General features: G+C 31.2%; 2 protein-coding genes across 3 annotated transcripts in view; both read right to left on the bottom strand.

The window, feature by feature from the left end:
• The window catches only part of nej (CREB binding protein nejire), a 17,189-nt gene extending 11,796 nt beyond the window's left edge, over positions 1 to 5,393 (bottom strand). For both annotated transcript variants that reach the window (XM_088270049.1, XM_088270050.1), the window contains exons 1-3: positions 4,835 to 5,393; positions 1,729 to 1,940; positions 176 to 380 (exon numbers count right to left, since the gene is read on the bottom strand). In XM_088270049.1, the coding sequence (XP_088126175.1) occupies positions 176 to 380; positions 1,729 to 1,940; positions 4,835 to 4,916 (499 nt within the window). In that variant the 5' untranslated portion in view covers positions 4,917 to 5,393. The remainder of the gene's footprint in view (positions 1 to 175; positions 381 to 1,728; positions 1,941 to 4,834) is intronic.
• A 5,948-nt stretch (positions 5,394 to 11,341) lies between these two features.
• On the bottom strand, positions 11,342 to 22,180 carry LOC148303375 (membrane-associated progesterone receptor component 1-like). Its single transcript, XM_088270048.1, has 3 exons — positions 21,785 to 22,180; positions 15,966 to 16,115; positions 11,342 to 14,860 (listed from the first exon to the last, which is right to left on the bottom strand). Exons 1-3 carry the CDS (start codon positions 22,098 to 22,100, stop codon positions 14,751 to 14,753), a joined length of 576 nt encoding a protein of 191 aa, XP_088126174.1. The 5' UTR covers positions 22,101 to 22,180; the 3' UTR covers positions 11,342 to 14,750.
• Positions 22,181 to 22,849: the final 669 nt, after the last annotated feature.

The following is a 22,849-nucleotide window of genomic DNA, read 5'->3' as shown; positions in this document are numbered from 1 at the left end:
GAAATATAAGTATTTTCCATACAATAAAGTAGAGATTTGTTCAGTAGAATTCAGCAAGACGTTATTACGATGAGGCATTCTGGCGCAGAACCGTACCATTATTGTCGGTTCGTCAATAAACTATTATATTTTTATTATCAAACTCGGGAAGAAATAAGTTCATGATATAATTTACCCTGCATGGAGCTCATGGGCATGGCAGCGTGATGTTGGTTGGGGTGGCCAGAGTTGGACATGAGGGTCTGGTGGAGCCCCAGCTGTTCCTTGGAGACGGCCACGTTGGGTGGAGACTGCAAGTTGGGACTCTTGCTGCCCAGCCCGCCCATGGACATGGGATTATGACCTCCCAATTGGTTGCCCTGATTCTCCCTCGATTTATTCTGAAACGATACGCATTGTTATTGCTCAGCCATCTAAACTACGGGTACCCTAACATTTTTGGTCTAGTGATTTTTTGGTCAAAATTTATCATCGACTAATCGAAGGCTATCGCCAAAATGTCCCCTCATAGAGAGGACACCCTCCCTTCTGTCTGCAGTACCCCGCTGGGGGGGTCAGCCCCTCTCCCTCCCCTGTTGGCACCTGTGATCTAAATATATTATGTTATCTGTTATTCTGTCCACCTCCGTAGTGTAATGGTCAGCACGCTCGGCTACCATTCTGGAGGTCCCGGGTTCGATTCCCAAGGGGGGTAAAATTAAATACAAGTGATTTTTTCCCTGTAATATTTATTCAATACTACCATGGACTGGTACCTAAAGCGGGGGGCTGATCACCTTTTCTTCGTGTGTAAACAATCAAGATAACACTGCGTTTATATGACACAGTGCCCTATGCACCATTGGGGTGCGGATAAGGGTTTTATTATTATTTATAGAACGTGTTGATTCCATTTTTTGTTCATAATTTTAAAAATATGTTCCGCAACATTCTTCAAGCTTTCATCAAAATGGCCAGACTTCCATATTCTCTTCTCAAAAACACTTCAACTCACTAGATAATTCATCGGGGGGTTTAGCCAGATACAAACAAACAATCAAGTATAAATTTCATACAAATCTATTTTTATGTTAATGCTCTCAAATTTTTACATAAGTAATACAATTTTTTTTGGCAATTTAATCATTATTTATTGGATGTGGCGATATGAAAAATTTCAACAAATAAAAAATGGCCATACATACATATCTGACTTCTACACTATGAAATCATTACCCTAACAACTTTTTCTCGTAAAGTTAAACTGTATGCGGACAATCCACTAATTAATTTGATGATAATTATGCTGTGATTTGCTATCTTATACCTCGCTGAAAAAAAAGCATTTAAAAAAAAAATAGGACCAACAAGAAAAGTTGCCATCTGACAAGGGAGTACAGCTGTCCAAACATAAAACACAGTAAGGGACATTTTTTCGTAGTACATTTTTTTTTTTGCATTTTTGGTAGAATCTAATCTAATCTTTGGTAGAAGTAGAATCTACTTAGTCCAAAAATGCAAAAAAAAACATACTACAAAAAAAAATTCCCTTACTGTGTTTTGAGTTTGGACAGACGTGTAGAGAAGTTGTTGATGGATAATCAAACTTTTGTTCGGAGTTATTTGCAATTGATTGTTTTTAATGGAATAAGAGTTATATTGCGCAAATAATGAATTTTATATGAAATAATTCATTTTTATATCTGCAATGGCAACAGAGGACGGTTAGTCGAGTGGTAGGACAGGTACCTGATGTATGTAGTGATGAGGGATCAAGTGTCTCGGTATGTCTCCATTCATCTGCGGCTGCCCGGGCCCGGGACCCTGCGCGGGAGGCTTGCTGCTGAGCCCCCCGCCGCCCCCTCCACCCCCCGCGCCGCCCTCGCCCCACGAGCCGCTGGACATCAGCTCGTCGGGCAGGTTGTTCTCCAGATCGAACATGTCCATGTTGGAGAACACGTCTGCGAACAAATCAATAACACATTACGACTATTATTATAAGTCTACTGCAAATATACTTGAACAAACTCCTATTTAACCGATAGAAAAAGTTTTACAGATTATACAATTTTACGGATATTTTCCGCATATTTTGCGCACTATAAAGTATTTTCATCGATAAAGAAATGTGTTTCCCACCATACCGAGGAGTGAATTTACTGGATAGTATGCAATCAAAAAATTTGCGTTTAATTAGATTGATACCCAATTAACTTTGTTTTTAAAAGCAGCTTATTGAAGCGTAATAATGCATTAATTTAAGAGATTCCAGGTGTGAAATGGTAAATCTTTCAAACACATTTTGATTGTTACTGAAGGCAAAGGAAAAAATCTTCTTTCTTTATAAAAACTAGAAATTATCAATTGACTATACAGCGCAGCAAAATAAATTTCCTTACATCGATGAGATAGATGGAAGGTGTCATTTTAGCATTCTGATTATTGCAATCGGTAGAGTACTTTGTAATTAGTATATTTATAAAATTATGTATGTTCTGTATTAGAAATCTACTACCTGAGGAACTTTTTTTAACTGTGATTTACCGATTTTTTAATATGGAAGTTTGACTGCAATCCACCATCCACATTCATTTTCATAATCCTTTCAACATTGACCTTGAGTACATTTTCAAAAATAATAACTCGCAATATAAAAAGGAAATTAACAGTTTACAATACAATCTACTATCCTTCCCTAATAAACAATATTTTTATATTTATTGATTTGGCGTTTTATTTGTTGAACTCCATTTTAATTTATGTATTCCTTGTTAAATCAAACACAGATTTGTTTGAAAATGCCATAATTAGGCGAGACAATTGTCACAATATTAATTTTTATGTGTTTTTAACAATAAAATACAACTTTAGTGTTTAATTTAACAATTAATACATAAATATTTTTATAATCTAATACAGAACTAAATTTGATACTGCACTCTAAAAAAAATCAAATGCATTGAAATATGCTTTCTTCCAAAAGTTATGAACTTATGTTACACTTTGTGGGATTGTTAAAGATGTGTTGGAAAATTAAGGGATGATGTCATGAAAACTCACTAAAATTTGTTCAAGGAAAGTTTGTTTTAGATACTGCAGTATAGTTTTTTTTAATTGTTAACTTTTGAAGGTTAAAAAAAAATTCTAAATATAGCCAGAAAATATTTTATTATATTATGGGTAATATTTTTCAGATTACCCATATAATAACAATTTGTGAACTTTTAATAATTAATGATTGGGTTTTTATAAAACAAATCTGACAGTGGTACAATAGCAAAATTTAGCGACTGTTTAGTGAAGTTATCGAGTGCATTGGTTGTTTTGAGAAATGGTAGTTGGTTTATAATTGCCTACATAATATACTATTCTAAATTTGCTATTTGAAACCTTAACCTTCTAGCTAGAAAAAAACATTTTAAAGCTCATTCCATTTTATCTCATTAATATTTGATATTAAAAATGACAAACTAATGCATATATCATTTAATGCAGTTTATGGAATAACTGATTCCAAAAAAAAAAATTATTGCTTTGTATTTTAATGAATTTGCGCCTTTTTATGACAACCATCCCATCCATTGATGGCAGAATCAAATATTTTCAAAGATCAAACCATCACTGACTAGAAGTTTAAATCTTTATAACACATTCTAATAAAAATTATGTTAAGTTGGTTAGGTTTGGTTCTATTTAGTGGTAGAAAAACGTGTATTTAAGAGAATTTAAAAAGCTAAAATAAAGTATTGTATGGTACCATACCGTGTACAAGTAGTGACATTAAAAATATTATTAAAATAATATTCAAATAATGGTGGTACATTCTTTTTTAATTATTAGTAGTAGTATAAGGTCAAATATACTTACTAAAACTACTTTCGTGACAGTTAAAGTGCAACTGTCAAAAATGTTTACAGGTTACAGCATTTCATTTGTAAGAAAATATGAGTCTTTGCAGGTGTTAAAAACTAACAATCAATTAGTTTAAATTTATATTTTTAATATATAGCAACTGATTTCTTAAATTCTTAATGCATAAACCTCTGAATATAATTTGATCGCTTTGTTAAAGATATTTCATAAATAAAAATAAAATAAGCTTTTGAAGTATTTAATAAATGTACCTCTTTATTCAAATCAAAAATGTAAATTATAATTAAAAAATATGTATAAATACATAAATATATAAATATATATAAATATATATATATATATATATATATATATATATATATATATATATATATATATATATATATATATATATATATATATATATATATATATATATGTGTGTGTGTGTGTGTGTGTGTGTATATACGTTCCTCTCCATGAAAAAATTTAACTTTCATTATAAAACATGATGCAAAGAACCTAATATAACTTCTGAAATTGCACAAACTGACAATGTCAACTGTTGTTTGGTTATAATATTATGACTTTCCTTGTCAAACTCACATTGTTTTTATTTTGTGAAATCAATCGATAGAAAAGTGCACAAAAAATAATGAAATAGAGAATAAATCATATAAACCGACGCTGAATTTACGATAAAAATGTCAGACGTGCCAAAATGCAGAAACATTGATCTGATTAAAATAAAGCATAAGAAGTTTCAAAGATGGTATTGTCTTATCTTACGTTATTTTGAAGCCAAATTTTGCAAAAACGTATTTATTTATACGCCTAATAATCACACATAGCATAACAAGAAAATTTCTTCGGCAATCCGCGGTTTTCTTATACAAATCACAAATAAAAACCGAGACACCATCAAAATGTCAAGTTGGTGTATTTTGACATAAATGATTGTTAAATTGAAAATAACATAATAAATGAAAACAAACTAAATTACCTGAGGAATCAGAAGGTCCTTGGAAAGAATCCCTTAATTTTGCCCGCTTATTAGGCGGTTCATCCACAAGATGATCGGCCATGGTTCTGTTTACTAAACTAAAGCCGTCGTGAATACTTCAGCCCGCCGTTTTAAAAATCACTTTTTGAAGTATTTTTCGGTTTAAAAATCATCTTATAACAGATCATAATAATTTAAGTGTTTAATAGTCCACTCCACGACTGCTTGATGTCCATTACACCGTAAAAGGCACATATTATTAATCCGCGGCTAAAGATTCGCCATTACAGAACTGGGAATCGAAGAACTACACAGAGCCTCTCACCATCTTCCGTCGGAACTGGCACAATGAATAAAAACAATATCACCAGATTTCTTTACGCATTGTGGCGTCATTGACACATAAATATTGTATAATTTCACTCGAAAATTTTAATACTTTAAAGTACAAAAGGTTTTGATTAATAAGTTCAAGAATATACAGGTAAATCACAAGATAAAAACGAAATTTCGCCCCAGTCTCTGTTACTCAAAATGGCGGCTGTTGATGAACTTTTTCTACGCTTGTCAGAAAATGTCGGCCTATTAAAGTGTTACTTCTCTCTGATTGGCTATAAGGCAGCACGTGACCTCCGGAAGTGTCTTTATGACGCAGAATCAGACGGTAGAATTGACGTCAACGCGTCAGATTATCGGAAATGGTTTCAATTTTATTTTCTTTATGGTTCATTTAAACACTGCGTAGTAAAATGATTTAAAATTAATATCTGATACGATATAAATACACTTCACGAAACAAATTTCTTTACGAGTATGAATATATATTCCATATTTTATATAACGTTTATTTTTTTCCTTCATATAGATTGTTCAATTATGAAATATCTCCAACAATATTTCGCGCTTTATAAAGTGTTTTGACCATAGACAAAAATGTTTTGATATGGTTTTAAATATTTTATAAAACTTTTTTGAATATTTAATTTTACTAAATATCATAATTAATTATAAATAATATGAAAATATGTTTATAATATAATTGAAATAAGCGTAAACGTTGTACTGAACTGTTTGCTCTCCCCAATTTTAGAATATTGTTTCCACAAAACATATTTTTTAAAACAAAATATAACAAACTTTTATTAATAACTATATATCATTGGTAGATCTGAATAAACTTTAATTGAAAATAGAAATTGGAAAATTAATATTTTATAAAATCATTCTTACTTGTTGTACCTTTTATTCAAGCACAAAATATTACAAGTTTTAGTAAAACCAATTACGTCGTGGAGTCGAGTGGCCCTATGGTTAGTGTCCCAGTGTCGAAGGCTTTAGGTTCGAATCCCATTGGGCTACAGCTTCATTCCTTTTCCTATCCAAACACAAGCCATTTAGACTTACCTATAAATAAATACCATTGAAATCAAATCAATGGCATTTATCATTATTCAATATGTGAAACAATATTTTTCACGTATTTTCTACATTTCCTTAGATATTTATGCAACTTATATAGATTAATTGCATCAATGCTTTGTTAAAATATTTGGAAGTAATAAAAGTAATATTTCTTAATATTACACCCTTTTCTTTGGAATAAGTAATTTGGTTATCAAATAAAAACCTGAAGATTGATAAAGATTGATAAAGATTGGAAGATCGGAAAGATTGATAAAGACATAGAAAGGAGAGTGAATGCTGGGAACAGAGTGAATGGTGCACTAAAATCAGTTTTAGCAAATAAAAATCTATCAGCGGAAGCTAAACTGGCAGTACACAATGGAGTTCTGGTTCCAACCCTTATATATGGAAGCGAAGCATGGAGTTGGCAAAAGAAGGATGAAAGCAGACTGAATGCAGTCGAAATGCGATCCCTGAGACGAATGTGTGGCAAAACGATGTTTGATAGATGTTCGAATGATGAAATAAGGAAAGAATGTAAGGCTGAGATAAGCATTATCGATAAAATTAAGAAAGGTGTGTTGAGATGGTTTGGACATGTGGAGCGTATGAGTGAAGAAAGAACGGTTAAACAAATTTATGAGGCGAATGTAGTTGGAAAAAGAAGCAGAGGACGACCGAGGAAAACTTGGCACAATCAGGTATGTCAAATACTTGAAAGCGGCCGGGTCAGGAGTCGTAATAATCGTCGGGTATGTATGAGGAGATGCATGAATGTAGAAGAGGCAAAGAATGTTTGCAAAGACAGAGTGGTGTGGCGTTCGATTCTCTCTGCCTACCCCTGCGGGGAAGCGGCGTGATGGTTAGTTAGTTTTAGTTAATAAAAATCTTACCCCGAAAGATGAACTGAAAGTACACAATGGAGTCCTGGTTCGAACCCTAATGTATGAAAGTGAAGCATGGAGTTGGCAAAATAAGGATGAAAGCAGACTGAATGCAGTCAAAATGCGATCTCTCAGATGAATGTGAGACAAAACGACCTATAATAGATGTTCGAATGGTGAAATAAGGAAGGAATGCAAAGCTGAGATAAGTTTTATCGATAAAATTAAAAAAGGTGTTTTGAGATGGACATGTGGAACGAATGAGTGAGGAAAGAATGGTAAAACAAATTTATAAGGCATGTAGTTGGAAAAATGTGTAGGGTTAAGACCGAGAAAAACTTGACATAATCAGGTATGTCAAATACTAGAAAACGGTCTGGTTAGAAGTCGAAATAATAGGCAGGTATGTATAAGTAAATGCATGAACGTTAAGAGGCGATGGATGTTTGAAAAGACAGAGTGGTGTGGCGTTTTATTCTCTCTGCCTACCCCTGTGGAGAAGCGGCGTGACGGTTAGTTAGTTATTTTAGGCATGTAGGTATAAATAATATGCAAAAATAGATAAAAACAATTGGATGCAATGTATAAAAGATTTTAACATGCATAAATAGGTATTAAGTTGTAGATACGTTGTACAATAAATTTTTAAAAATGTGTTACAAATTCTTATTCTTCTTCACCTTCTAAACCTCATCCTCACTCGATGGCATATAGTACACTACAATATATATTATCTTGATTATCTGCAATGACATTGTATTATCTTGATCATTATTATAAGAAGCCAAGATGATCAATCTGGTTTTTCTGGTACCAATCTAGGTTGAAATAAAAATATCAGAAGGAAAAATCTTTTTTTATCCCCTGGGAATCAAACCCAACGCCTTTAGAATGGTAGATTAATTTATATATATATATATATATATATATATATATATATATATATATATATATATATATATATATATATATATATATATATATATATATATATATATATATATATATATATATATATATATATATATATATATATATATATATATATATATATATATATATATATATATATATATATATATATATATATATATATATATATATATATATATATATATATATATATATATATATATATATACATATATATATATATATATATATATACATATATACATATATATATATATATATATATAAACAGGTGTATGTTCTATTTTAAAAAATTAAGGCACTATAATATTTCTTTTTTTTTCATGAGGAAAGGGAGGGAAAATTAATTTTGGTCACTATAAATAAGTAATGTGATTTTTTTTTAATTAAAATTAAGTGATTTGGAAGCTGGTTTGAAAAACAATTTATCCAAACATCCAATCTTATACTTATAACATTTTCCACATTTAATATTATTATTTATACATTCACATATGCACATAAATAAATTATAGATTCCAAAAATCACCTTTTTAAAATTAGGTAATAAGGCATGTATCCAAACAAGTCCTTTTATTTTTATCTTAAGTTTCTGATTAGTGCAGCATCTGGTGAATTTTTTTAGAACCTTGGAACACGTTTATTATCAAGTTACCTATGTTGTTGACTGCTTAGTGTATAAAAATAGCCATCAAGGTCAGGGTTTTTTAGAAGTAATGAGTTACAAGCTAGTGACATAAAAATGTTATGATATAAGAAATGCTAGTTACTATGCTTTTAGCTGCTTTTCATTAATAAATCATTTATTCTCACAGTCAAAAAGTATGTAATAATTAGCTACAAAAATTTCAATTGTTCTTTCCTACTACATAATCTATAAATAGTTCCTATATGGTTTAAGGCCATACTCGCAATCACAGATCTCATTAAGCGTTCGGCAACGCTAGGAGCTACATGTCATTTCATGGCCACTTTTTTTTAGTAAATGTATTGGAATTTTTTAAAGAATATACATTGAAAAATATGTATTTTTATAAGAAAAAATTAACTTCTTACCTATTATTTTTTGACATCTCATCAAAGATGAAGAAGAATATGGAAGTCTGGGCATTTACGGGGCTGACGACCGTCATCGGCTGGTTCAAGTGGCCACTTAACACATGTAACACATGTGACGTGTAACATTCACCAATTCTACCCATTATTGACAACCACACTACTCAAATTCTTGGAAGTTCTATATATATGAACCAATTTAGAAACCTTGTTCTTGAATCACTAGAACTTCACTAGAGACATCTATTGGTGAGATGTAAAGAAGCTTTTTTACTAAGCAGAAACTCTTATATTAGTATGTGAGGTCCGAATCCTGGATTATAATCACACACATGAGAAACGCCAGAAAATACCATTTTCATTTTTATTATTTTTTTAAGCTTATAATTTAACCAGATAATTTATTTACAACAATTAATTCATTTATTTATTTAATTTATTTTGTGAACAAGTATTTGGACACACTCAAAATGTTGTAAACTTCTTACCTGTTAATAATACCAACCATATATTTATTTTGAAGAAAAACTTATTTTTTCAATACGAAAACGATGTTTTTAGAAAAAAGTCAACTATGTCAAATGGTACCTGGGTCTAAAGAATGTTAAGTTGGTGTTTAATACATGTAGGGCCTTAATCTATTAAGTGTCTAACTTCATCTGGGATAGCTGAAAAGGAGATAATAAAATTCCATGAAGCGTTATTTATTAATTTTTAATTTAAATTTTGCTTAATAAGAACCACCTTTTCTTAAAATCTATGTATTCCACATCATTTTCAAACACCGCATGCGAAGCTAAATCCAAATTTTAGAGTTGGGTCCTTGGGGCGTTGAAGGTTGAAGAGGGGGTAGGAGCTGTTTCTTAGTTTTATGTATTTATTAATTTTTATTATTAAAAAGTGGAAACTGTCAACTAATAAATAACAAAATGTTTTCAGCTACTGTACAGTATAATGTGCAAGCGTCTACTGGTTCCGTATGCTGCATAATAACACAGTAAACACGGCGCGTACGCGTAGACTGTCTATGACGTATGCGATGGAGAGGAGTAGAAACAATTCTAGTATTTTGGGAAGTATTTCACTTTTTCATCTGATCAAGGCCAATTCACCCTGCCGCACCTAAAAAAAGTTTCACTTAAAAAAATAATATTTTCTTAGCACACTCAGTGAAATCTTATGCATTACAAAACTTTACCAAGTAAGGCTTAGTAAATGATATCCAGTTACTATCCAGTCACTGGATTCTTAATTAAGAAAAGAAAATGCCATTTTAATCTCAAATACTTTTTCTTATAAAATAATTCCTTTCAAATCTTTTAAGCTGATTGGCAGTAAATTGTGAATACAATTTTTTTTCTCCGTATTGTTGTCAGTAAATGATAGAACTTTTTTTCATACACAATTTCTCAATGTACACGCTACTAAAAGGAGACGAAAGGCAAATCCTAACAAATTTATAAAGATTCATGGGTTTCAATGGTAATATGATTACCATTTGCATTTGTTTTGTTCTACTTTTTCCATGTTCCCTGGTTGGAGCATATGGCCAACACGAGACATTTCCAAGTCACTCTGTATCGCACCATCTCCTTAGCTTCCTTCCCTTCACGCCCTTGAGGTAGTATTTTACGAAAATGGCGCTATATAAATGATCAAAATTTATTATTATTAATCCGGTCAGTCCGGTATCCTGAAGTTCCGCTGAGTATAGTCAGTGAGTGTTCATTAGCGGTCTTCCGGGGCGTCAAAATCCTCGGGGTCGGAAGAAGAGACGTGAGTGGTTAATGCTATCAGGTAGCATTCTATGGATACGTCCCAACCATGTCCATCTTCTCCTTTTCTTTTTTTGTTAGGTGGAGAAAATTCATCTGGTATCTTGCCAAGTCACTGATCATTTTATTTCTGAATTAAAGTTTAAATATTTAAAAAAACAAATGTTCTAAAAAAGCTTTCATTGCAGGCGTAGTTAAAAAGAAATATATTTAGTGACAGAGAAGATATCCATACATAAATCAGTTTTGCTTGGTACATCCAGCTTACCAAAATGACATAGAATCCATCATATTATCAACTTCTATTAACCTTCTATTTTACTCACACCTTTAAAATATTATATATTAAAAAAAAAAAAAATAATAATTGTGTCAGACTTAAAAATTAAAAGAATAGGATAGGTAGTGTAAATGTGGTTATGACCATGAGTATAGATAACTAAAAATAAAACAAGTTTTAAAAAATATCATTTTTTATTATAAACAGATTAAAAAACATATTTAACGTCAAAATACACATTTTTATGTATGCATATTCATAAAAACTCGGGAATAATCAGCTTTTTAAAAGAGTTCCAACAATAAAAATACAGAAAACAATCGCCATAAAATATTATGATAAAAGTTCATTCGGCTCATTATAGAATAAATTGTTATAAGTACCTAAATACCACAATTCACTAAAAAATACGCTTCCAAATAAGACGAATTTCAGCAGCTCACTGTAAAAACTTACAAACATCATTTTCCCCAAGAAGTCTATTCGGGAAAACATAATTGTAATATGGGTGGTCTACAAGTTTTCATAATTTTTAAGGGCACATCTTGTTACTAAAGAAAAAATATTTAGGTATTTCTTAAACTGAAGCTATTGTTGACATGTAAATCAAAATTAAGTAGTATATACTATAGGTTAAGGCAACCACATATATGAAATATCACAACATTCAATAATGTCCAAATATGTATTTAGTGGCTGAATTAATTTGTGAACTTAAAATGATATTACATTTTATCATAATTAAAAAAGACGTATGGAAATGAATTCTCTTGAAAAACACAATTAAAATACATTAACTGCAATGCAATGAGATAATATGAATGCAAATTAAGATATCTTTTTTGGAAGGAGCATTATTTGAATAACTTGATATTTGGGATCTATTTTTTATACAGTAAATGATTGCGAACATTCTTCACCATCTCCATGTTTCACTTCCACGCATGCGTTGGTAATAGGATGTACCTATGACCGCTGTTCATTACCATTTTAGTTTCCTTGTAAGACTTTTGTCCGCTATAACTGATTTTATAGCGCCATTCACTCTCCTTTAAAATATCCCAGCCATTTTTTCACTAGAAAACGTATTTCCCAAATTTAAAAAATCATCTACCTGTTCCAAAATTTCCCCAATTACCACTATTTCATACCCAGACCTGCCTTCATCTCTTTCAAAAACTGTAACTTTAAATTGGTCCACATTCATGAACCAATCACGCTCTACACCTTTGTCACTAGGCAGTGGTGATATTACTAGAAATGTTCGCAAATGGTGTAACTGCAAATATTGAGAGTTCATTCAACCTGCACTAAACAATATTAAAAAATATTTGCTATTTTGTGATGGCATTTACCTCCCAAGATGGACACTTACCGAATACAGAGCTAGATTCAACACTAATTCATTAATCTGTCATTATTAGTGGACTTATATTTAATGTCCGCCTCCGTGGTGTAATGGTCAGCATGTTTAGCTACCGTGCTGGAGGCCCCGGGTTTGATTCTCAGGGGGGTGAAAATAAATATTAGTGATTTTTACACTGTAATATTTATTTAATATTACCCTGGACTGGTTCCTAGCGCAAGAGTGATCACCTTGCCTTCATGTAAACACTGCATCAATTTGATGCAGTGCCCCCTATGCAGTGCACCATTGGGTGCGGATAAGGGTTATAAGTAAGCAAGTAAAATGATTGCGAGGTTTTTCCTTACATGAACATTAATATAACGAGTTTGGCTGCCTGTAAGAGCTACTTCTCGGATGTCTGTTTAAGGCTACCCTTTAATAAGGAATCACAGTGAAATTTAAAATAGAATTGATGAAAAATGGTTTCTTATGGATGGCAAAAATTAAGAATTTTATTTAATACAGAATTTCTTCAAAAATTACCAAACTTAAAAATAGCACAAACTGTATTGCCCTCAACATTTCAACATATCAAGCGTTACAATAATTGACTATGCATTTATTAATAAAATAAATGGAATTCCTTCAGCTTTTTACATAGGGTAAAAAATTCGAGTAACATTCCATCCACCCCGCACAACTTAACCCTATCTTGTCTTCAGATTAACTGGACTACTCTCATGCCTAAATTCAGCGGTTATAATTTTATTATGCTAGTTAAAGACACATTGAAAGCAATGTGCTGTGATATACCCAGCAACAGTGGCAGAAGGGTTGAATAAGGATAAGGCAAAGTAGACACTGGTCGTGTTTCTATATGGAACGTGAGTAATCCAGGGTAGGCACTGCTTTTCTGCCTATAAAGAATGCATGCCTCTGCCCTGCAATCACCACTAACTAACAAATATTCTGCAATTTGACAAAAAAAATGCAAATGGTTTTATTTTATTTTTCTGAAAAATTAGATGGGTTTTCTTTGATAAACATATGAAATCTACTAATAAATATTTACATACATATTATTTCAGAAAAATGTCACTTACTTAAAAAGAAAGCATCGCATTCAAAGGCCCGTGCATATTGCAAAAGAATATGGACTGATATATTCATTGTTGTTGATTCTCAAAACTTTTTGTATATTTGCAATATAGAAATTTGGTGCTATGTAGTTATAAAAAGCATTTATTATTTAAATAAAATGGATAAAATATTTATGGAAAATAGATTTTTATTGCATTGATCTTTAAAATACTCTACTCTGTCGAGTAGTAAGACAAAACAGTTTTGCTAAGGAAAAGATATTTTTTTTTACAATATATGTATCTCAAAAATTTTGATTGAATAATTTCATTAAGAAGATACCTCGTCAATATTTGAAGCGCTAACTTTGTGATTTTCCATTACACAAGTTAAAAAATCTTTGTTTAAAATCACTATACATCTTACTAAAACACAATTATATTAAATTTGATGTTTTGTGATTTTAAACAAAATAAAAAATACCTCATCTTTGCATACCTAAAAATAAATGCTGGCCTTAAACTATACACCTACAACTAAGTAAACAAAAATTGTGTTAAAATATAGTAAAATATATTTTTAGAATGTGCACATTAATAAAAATATGTAAGGTAGATATACTCTTACATATTATAACTTATATTCTTAACTGTTTAATAATTGCGTACCAATCACCAAGTTTAATAGTCAGATCAGACATACTAACCTGATAATATAAAATATAAGTTTATTTTACAATATACTATAATAATAGGCTAGCGACATCGGAAAGGACATTTCCCCGTGACATTGATAGTATTTTGCCTATATATTTGTTCACATCTTAGATAACAAAGTTAAAGAAATCTGTGCATGATTTTGAAAAAAAAAAATTACACAAATGTATATAAATGCTGCCTCCCCAAGTATATTTGTGGTCATTAGCAAATTACATATTGTGATAATTATCACTACAAAAGCTTATACAAACAGTCTTAAATAATAATGCCAAACATTTTATATAATTATTTTGCTTGATTCCTTATTCAATATTCATAAAGGCTGACCAATGAACTGGAGGAATGACATTGCTTTTTAGTTATTTGAAGCTGATTTAACGAGACGTATTCGGACAGCAATATCGCAAAAGTGTTAGTTTAGTTAGTGTGGATTATGATTAATCAGTTTTCTTATTTTCTGTAGTGGGTTCACTCTCTGTCTCATCATCAGAATATGTGGTCGGCTCTTCTCCCGGTTTCAAAAGACGTCCTACGAGTTCATATTTTTCTGGAAAAAAAAGGATTTAAATTTCTGAAATGTAAACAAAAGGAAACTAGACTCATACATAGTTATATTTCATAGACCAAATAATAGAATAACATTTTTCAATACATTTTTAAATGAACCTTTGACTTTGCATAGTGTAACATACGAGGGTAATTCGTAAAGTAAGCCTCCCTATGCTGTCAATAAAGATAGCCGTGCGTTGGGAGAAATCTGGCAACGCTGGCTGACTTTCTCTCTCTATCCCTGCCGCTCCCGCCATGCTACACCGCTCAGTGCCGGCCTGGCAGCCATCGAAGATGGAGCTTCCTATCGCTGTTTCCGCCAGATACGAAATTCGCGCTGTGATACGTTTTTTACACGTAAAAGGAACTCCGCCTATTGACACTCATAATGGGTAATGGTGCATATTTGTCCAACATGTTCGCAAATGGTCTAGAGAATTTAGTGAAGGTCGCACGGAATTTCACAAGGAAAAATGTTGAGTGTACCCAGCAGTTTCTTCAACAGTAAGAAGACACAAGGAAGAATTCTTGGATTCCATTGTTACAGGTGACGAAACATGAGTGTTTCACTTCACCCCCAAAACTAAGTAGCAATCACGTAAATGGCGTCATTCAACTTCATCAAAGCCGAAGAAGTTTAAACAAATGGAGTCTGCTGGGAAAGTCAGGGCAACCATCTTTTGCAAGAGAAAAGTTCTGCTGTTGATCAACTTTTTGCCTCATGAAACAACAATAAAATTTGGTAAACATTAAGACACATTAAGAAAACTGAGACATGCGATCCAGAACCGCCGGAGAGGAAGATTGTCCAGTGGTGTGAGGCTTCTTCATAACAACGTTCAACCTCATGTCTCAAATCAAAACAAACGAGAAAAGTAAAACAGTTCCATTTGTTTAATAAAACTGTTGCTTTTTGGACAACTTTTTTTCTTTTATTCATCTTTATGATAATAAATAATATGTATATAAAAATAATTTACTTCCAGCTCATCATTAAAATTGAGTTATAATGTAGACTTTCTAACAAAAAGTTTGCCCAGACTGGGGATATACTAAATGTATGCCTTAAAAAACACCTTAAGTAAAGATGAAAGTTAAGTTACCTCTGAATTGCATTTCCCACTCCCTAGCAGATTCCACTTCCATAGATGTAAGATCACTGAGATCATCATATTCCTTTTCCGATACATCCACCGAGAATGTAGCTAAACCTCGAGTCGCATCATGACCGGCGAAATTTGCATAGGGACCACCTAATAACAAAATACAGGTTTATTATAGTTAGCTTGGCAAAACATAGGAAAATATCTAAACATAAACAAAATTACAAGAAGACCTTGGAATGAAGGAAAACAAGAAATGGCTCATTAAAGATGAGAACAAATAATTACATACTTAATTAATATCATTATCCTTAATTAAGACACAGTATATTTTTTAAGGAACCCTGAATAATAGAAGAGCAAGACACTGCGGCGCCAGGATAATAAATAAACTACATAAATATTTATATACATAATGAAAAGAAACCCAACCTATCTTAACCTACTGTTAAGAAATTATCGGTCCAAAGTTAACTAAACCAAATTACAGGGTCATTAAATTTTCCGTTTCGAAAGAAAAGCTAAATAAAAAACACAGCGATACATTTTTTATGAAAATTTTATTTCATTATAAAGTTTGGACTTTGCCATTTAGAGTAAAAATTATTGTGGATAAAACTACATATTTAGTTGGTATTTTATTCTATAAAATGCCGTTCCACCAAGAAATGTCAGTAAAAAAACTTAAACCAGCTACGTATTGTTGTTGAATATCTATAAAAAAAAATATTATTTGATATAGCTAATTTTAAAAAATAATAAAAATCTAAATTGGAATCACATTTCATATTGTTTATCAAAACTGGAAAATGCAAATTTGCAACTTTGGCAATGGAATGATAATATATACTTAATGAGAAAAAAAAAAAACCTATCTTAACACGTTGTCCGCGGGCGGTGTTTTCATCAACCCCGACCCTAGTTAGTATATTAAATAGGGTCGTATACTGATCACAAATAACCGCAAACCCAACTCCAATCTGTTCAGTGTTTTTTCTATAAGCGTCTTCCGCTCTCTACCAACAGTATGTTAAAGACACTTTTAAGCGTTTCCCGCAAACAATGTGTTAATCTACTACCAATATAAACTTCTTTTATACATTTACCTCATCCATAAACTTTGGCATTATTACCGCAGGTTTGTTGGCGTGGATTTGACGGGTTTGTTCCAAGTGAATTTGTCTATTATTTTGGCCATTATTATTAGACGCTTTATATCTCATACTGCATGAGAAAACATGTAATTTACACCCACCCATTTCCATCCAGGGCCAAAACTAACTCGACTAAAAACAGTCCCCCACTGCACTTTAGTTACCCTAGTTAGTGTCATTTTTAAAAATCGCAAGAGATTGTTGCCTAGTTGACAGGGATGTTATTGGTTTCAGCTTTTGTATGGAAAAGATTATACAGTTGAACTCAGTTATAACGAGGATGAAGGGACCGACTGAATTTGCTCATTATAACCGATCCTCGTTTTATCCGAGAAAAGGCTTTTTTTTTCAAACAAACCTATCATTTGAAGTATGTTATCTGGAATGGTCACATACACAATATGTCGCAATTGAAACAAAATTTATACAATCCACCCATTACACACATCTCATATTTTTCTGTCAATCCAGTTTTCCTGTAAAAATTGGAAAATCCTGAGATGCTTGAGTACAAAACTTGTAACAGTTTCATCAAAATTCGTACGATCACAGTTTCTATATTTTTTCGAGTCCGAGGTGTTCTTTTTAAATACTGATAAAAATACAATACTGAGAATGATGAAAACTTTTTATACACTTTTGCTTCTTATTCACTTAACATTTTTGCGCCATGTTCTATTTCATGAATAATTTCCGCCTTTTCACGAATTGAGAGACACTCTTTATTATTATTTGTAGATATGTTGATAATTTGAGGGTGTTTTTACTGACCTGCTCTAGAATTGATCCGACATTCCCCACCTCGTAATGTTTATTATACAATGCCCATAGTAAGCAAGCATAGAACATACAAAATATGGAAACTATCGTAAATATCCCCGAAACAAGCATGATGTTCAAAAACTATAAAATAAGTTATTTATTGTAAAGTAGGTCCTTACAGATATGACAAAGATTGCAATTTGCAACGTGCAATTTAAACCCATATGCGTGAAACCTTTTTTTTATTGTCGGTGACAATGCCAATTTAGTACTTAGAGTCATAAATGTAATCCGATCCCGGCGGCAATGGTCTAGATTTTTTTGTTTAAGGTCGAAAATGTTTTAAAACATTCATATATTTATAACATTTTAAAAAAGGCTATCTTTTTTTGCTTCTTATAGCCGAGAAGTTGCTCGTTATAACCGAGTATAAATGTATGGAGAAAACCAGAAACCAAAATTTCAACGAATGTTTCCTCGTTATTTAAATTTTTTTTAAATCTTTTTAATTTTATTATTTGAGTTTCAGTCTTGTTTATTTTTAACTATTGTTCTATGTTTTTTTAAAAATATTTTTACTGTATTCCTTTTGCTTGCCTGCTTACATTGCTTTTTTTACGTATTTTACGTATTTTATGTACTTTGTTTTAAAATTTTATTATTATATATGTTATAAACCTTAATCCTAAAATAAGTAAAGAAAATTACTCATCGGGAATATTATATATGGTACTTTTATGAATACATATAGTACATTTAAAAAAAAAACATTTGATTTTTTTTTCTTCAATGATTTACTGTGTACCTTTTAAAAATACATAATCAGGTTAAAGAATATTGGCAGTTAAATGCAAATTTATTGTATGTATTTAAATGATGTAGCTAATATAAATTAATGATTACAATTATATTTTTCATCTGCCTCTGTAGTGTTATGGTTAGCACATTTGGGTACCGGGCTCGAGGCCCCGGGTTAGATTCCTAGGGGTATCAAAATAAATGTTTCTATTTATTATACTGACCCAGCCTTGAATGAACATAATAGTAATGATAAGTTATTATTATCTTTACAAGAACACTTTTACTATTGCAGATAATAATACTGTAGCAAGCAACATAAGCATGACAAGCATATTTACAGAATGATAAAAGTAAATTCATTTTAATTCTTGTTATTCAGTGGTCTAATTCCACGCAGTTAAACTTGAAAATTTCTTACCTCATTTGGGTATTCTATTTCTGTACATTCTCATAAAACAAATATTTAAATTACAAATTATTATGTGGAGTTAGTATCGGCATAATAATTTGTAATTTAAATATTTGTTCCATGAGAATGTACAGAAATAGAATACCCAAATGAGGTAAAGAAAATTTCAAGTTTAACTGCGTGGAATTAGATTTAAAATGTACCAACAAACTCAAATACAGGGTGCCGACAAAAACTAACAATGTGACATACTTAATTAAGTGAAGAGTTTAGGGATTAGAACAGGGATGACAGTGTGACACGCGAGACGATTTTGCATGGCATGCGAATGAAAGGAAAAAAAAAGTCATATAGAAATTCAAAAAAGTTTTAGAAGTATAAAAAAATTCAACATATTTAAATAGCCATGTGTTACGGCGCAATAATTCTAGCAACATGAACTATGACCCCAAGCGCCCGCTAGGGGCAGGGCGGGGTGTACGCGGGGAATGTTTACGTTATCCCTTATGAGATTGAGGCAGGGAAGACTGCATACACTTGTCATTATACTGTCATGGCGACCTGTTCAATAAACCGATTGCATCCTAATTACGAGTCATTATTACCTATACCCGAGCCACGTAATACATGTGTATTTTTTTCGTTCATCAATAGTTTCTCAAATAACAGAAACGAAGGATATGACTAAGACTAGGTGAGACTAGGTGATCAGTCTCTAGATTCTTAGACAGGGGGTAGAGTTTATATGTTGGGAAATACATGGCAATAAAAGAGATTAAGGTAAAAAAAAATAATGCTATGTGGGAAAAGAAATGTAGAAGAAAGGTAGGTAGGAAATGCTAGCAGCAGTGTCGTACTCGTACAAGCATATGTGGGTTATACACTGCTAATGTGAACCCTTTGGGTAGTGAACTTTATTGCCAATAGACTTCTTTATGGGGAGTCATAAATGGTAAAATTTAAGACACAAAACTAGCAAAAGTGTCCTTGAGGTAGTATTTTACGAAAATGGTGCTACATAAATTTTCCAAAATGATTATGATTAAAAGGGTAAATTAAGAGCAGCGACTGAAATAAAATACCCCTTAAGATACAAAACCAAATTGTTGGAGATTACATTAGGCCACATTGTCAGCAGTGTGTGGATCAAAATTGTATTGAATTTCAGCACTTGTGATAATTAAAATAAAAAAAGGAAACCTGTCTTCTTTAAATTAGAAAATATTTTTTTAATATTGTATTTTATACATATTTATTTAAAAGTATCTTGCAAACAACTATAAATTTCACTTAAATGTTCATATAGAAAATAATATTTCCTAAAGCAGGTTATTTATTAACATAAAATATAAAAATTCATTTCTAATACTATTGCCATTGGCATGTATGCCAATATGAAGGTCATATTGACATTGACATTTCATGGTCTCAGTAATATTTATGCATGTTAATGCTACTGATAATTATGATCAAAGTTTGAACCTGTACAGGTTTAAAAAATGAATTTTTTTATACCAATTGTAAAAAATTGCATTTTATATAAAGACTCAAAGTTGGGTTAGGCAAAAATGCTGAAGGACACTTCACTACAAATTCAACATCTTCACCTTACAAAATAAATTTATGGCCAATAAATAATGACCAATCTATAAGCGTTGTTTTCATTAACAATCACAATAATATTTTACAATTAGATATTTACGTACATATAGGTCCACAATACAATTAATGTCTACGGGTAGAAGTGAAAGAGAGAATTTAGATATAATTGGTTACTGTAGATGAGAGATGTTTAAAATGACTATAATAATATTTGAGTATCTTATTTTAACTTAATTATAATTCCAACATGTTCAATCTTTATAAAAAATCTAAGCGATGAAAACAGAATGTTAACTGCGAATATACCGAACATAAAATGTATATAACAAGTTTCCATAGTACTTTCTGCTCAGATTAACATAAACATTTGTATATTTTTACATCATTAATTACTAAATATGTTGCCTTGGATCAAACTGATCTGAAGAGTAATTCTTTTCCTTCATGTAATTAATGATAAAAAATAATATTTCATTAATACAGAAAAAAAGAATATTTCATTAATCTTATGTACCATTGTTTGAGAATAAGGGAAGCGAGGTAGACAGAAATTCCATTGATTTACACTTTAGAATGAAAAAATTGTCACATTTGACTATTGTCCAACTTCAATAATAACCAAATTCAAAGTAGTCAATAGTTTGAAACATCATGCTTATGGCTCTAAATAGTTCCACGGCAATGCACCCAGGGTTATTGCTTTGTGTGACCATACGGGGAGTCAAATAAAACCTAAGGGACTAATTTGTATAGTAAATCCTTATGTTAATATAGCCATTTAAAAATCGTAAATATCTTTTAAAAATATACAAAATAGCCCCTTTATAATATAGAAGCTTTTTTTAACAGTGCAAAAAATAATGTCATGTAATCTCAAATATGCAACATTGATCATCACGATCCACAATTTGCTGACAGCTTCCAAGTCAAGTGCATTATTATGAAAATATTATGTTCAGAGATAATAAAAAAGTTTTTGTTTTCAATTAAAAAATAAATAAACTTTCCAAACTTTTCTAGATTTTTTTTAAAATTAAATTGATAGGAAGCAAATATTCAATGCTGTTTGCAAAAATATTTATATAATTTACCTGGTCCGTAGAATTTTCGACCTTTAGACACATCAAAAACATGTCCATTGATACCAACAAGAATCCGCCCATCTGCATTATTGCTAGCGTATGCCTTTAATTCGGCTGGAGTGAAATCTCGGCGTAATTTAGGCAAAGCCGGAGGAGCTGGTTCTTCTACGGGAGAAGTGTCGCGACTTTTAAATATTTTGTAAATCAAAACTAGTATCAGGGCAACAAGAAGAGAGTTGATAGGACTTTGAACGACTTCATTAAAAAACAAGGAAAACCATCCTTCGCTTTCCACTGCAGGTTCTTCCGGAATTTTATCTGCCATATTTTATGCTATGATGAAGCACAACATAAAGTAAACTAATCGCTCACACGACAATACTGGAATATTGACCAGCGACAACTAAACAGAACTAAAAACAACGATGATAAACGATTTTTGTATCGATAATATATTCAACAAAGCTACTGAAAACGTCACATCTGGTTATCAAAATTAGTTAAATATAAATATCCTTGTATGCGCGAAGTTCAATTTTGTTATATCTTAAATTTATAAATAGATACCATAAAGAATAACTATTTTTATTTGGGCTTGTCTCCAACTCAAGGAATCGCATAAATATACTATATATATATATATATATATATATATATATATATATATATATATATATATATATATATATATATATATACATATAAATATATATATATATATATATATATATATATATATATATATATATATATATATATATATATATATATATATATATATATATATATATATATATATATATATATATATATATATTTATATATATATGTATATATATATACAATTGATCGTATCAATATCCCAAAATTCCCTTTATCAAAGGGAATTCAAATAACTCCTCACCCTTTAACCGTACTTTATTATTACTTATAGGGTGCAAGTATGACCAAAATTACGCGAAAATTTAAAAGTGGGGACTGACCGGAGCATTTCGTAGTAACATCGCTCGCGGCGAGCATCACCGAGCATCCAAAACTATGGATGGAGCGCTCGGCTCGGTGTACTGACTGCCT

This window comes from Brachycentrus maculatus, unplaced genomic scaffold (assembly GCF_059751285.1).
Source record: "Brachycentrus maculatus isolate JH-2025_06_01 unplaced genomic scaffold, ASM5975128v1 h1tg000370l, whole genome shotgun sequence".
NCBI lineage: Eukaryota > Metazoa > Arthropoda > Insecta > Trichoptera > Brachycentridae > Brachycentrus > Brachycentrus maculatus.
This window is presented reverse-complemented; position numbering and strand designations above follow the sequence as displayed.

What these genes read in the sequence shown, in the direction of transcription:
- LOC148303375 (XM_088270048.1), bottom strand. Translation starts at nt 22,100, where the DNA reads ATGGCAGATAAAATTCCGGAAGAACCTGCAGTGGAAAGCGAAGGATGG. An exon ending in TCGAAAATTCTACGGACCAG is followed by an intron (nt 16,116 to 21,784) that starts GTAAATTATATA and finishes TTTTGTTATTAG; the next exon opens with GTGGTCCCTATGCAAATTTC. An exon ending in GTGGGAAATGCAATTCAGAG is followed by an intron (nt 14,861 to 15,965) that starts GTAACTTAACTT and finishes TTTTTTTTCCAG; the next exon opens with AAAAATATGAACTCGTAGGA.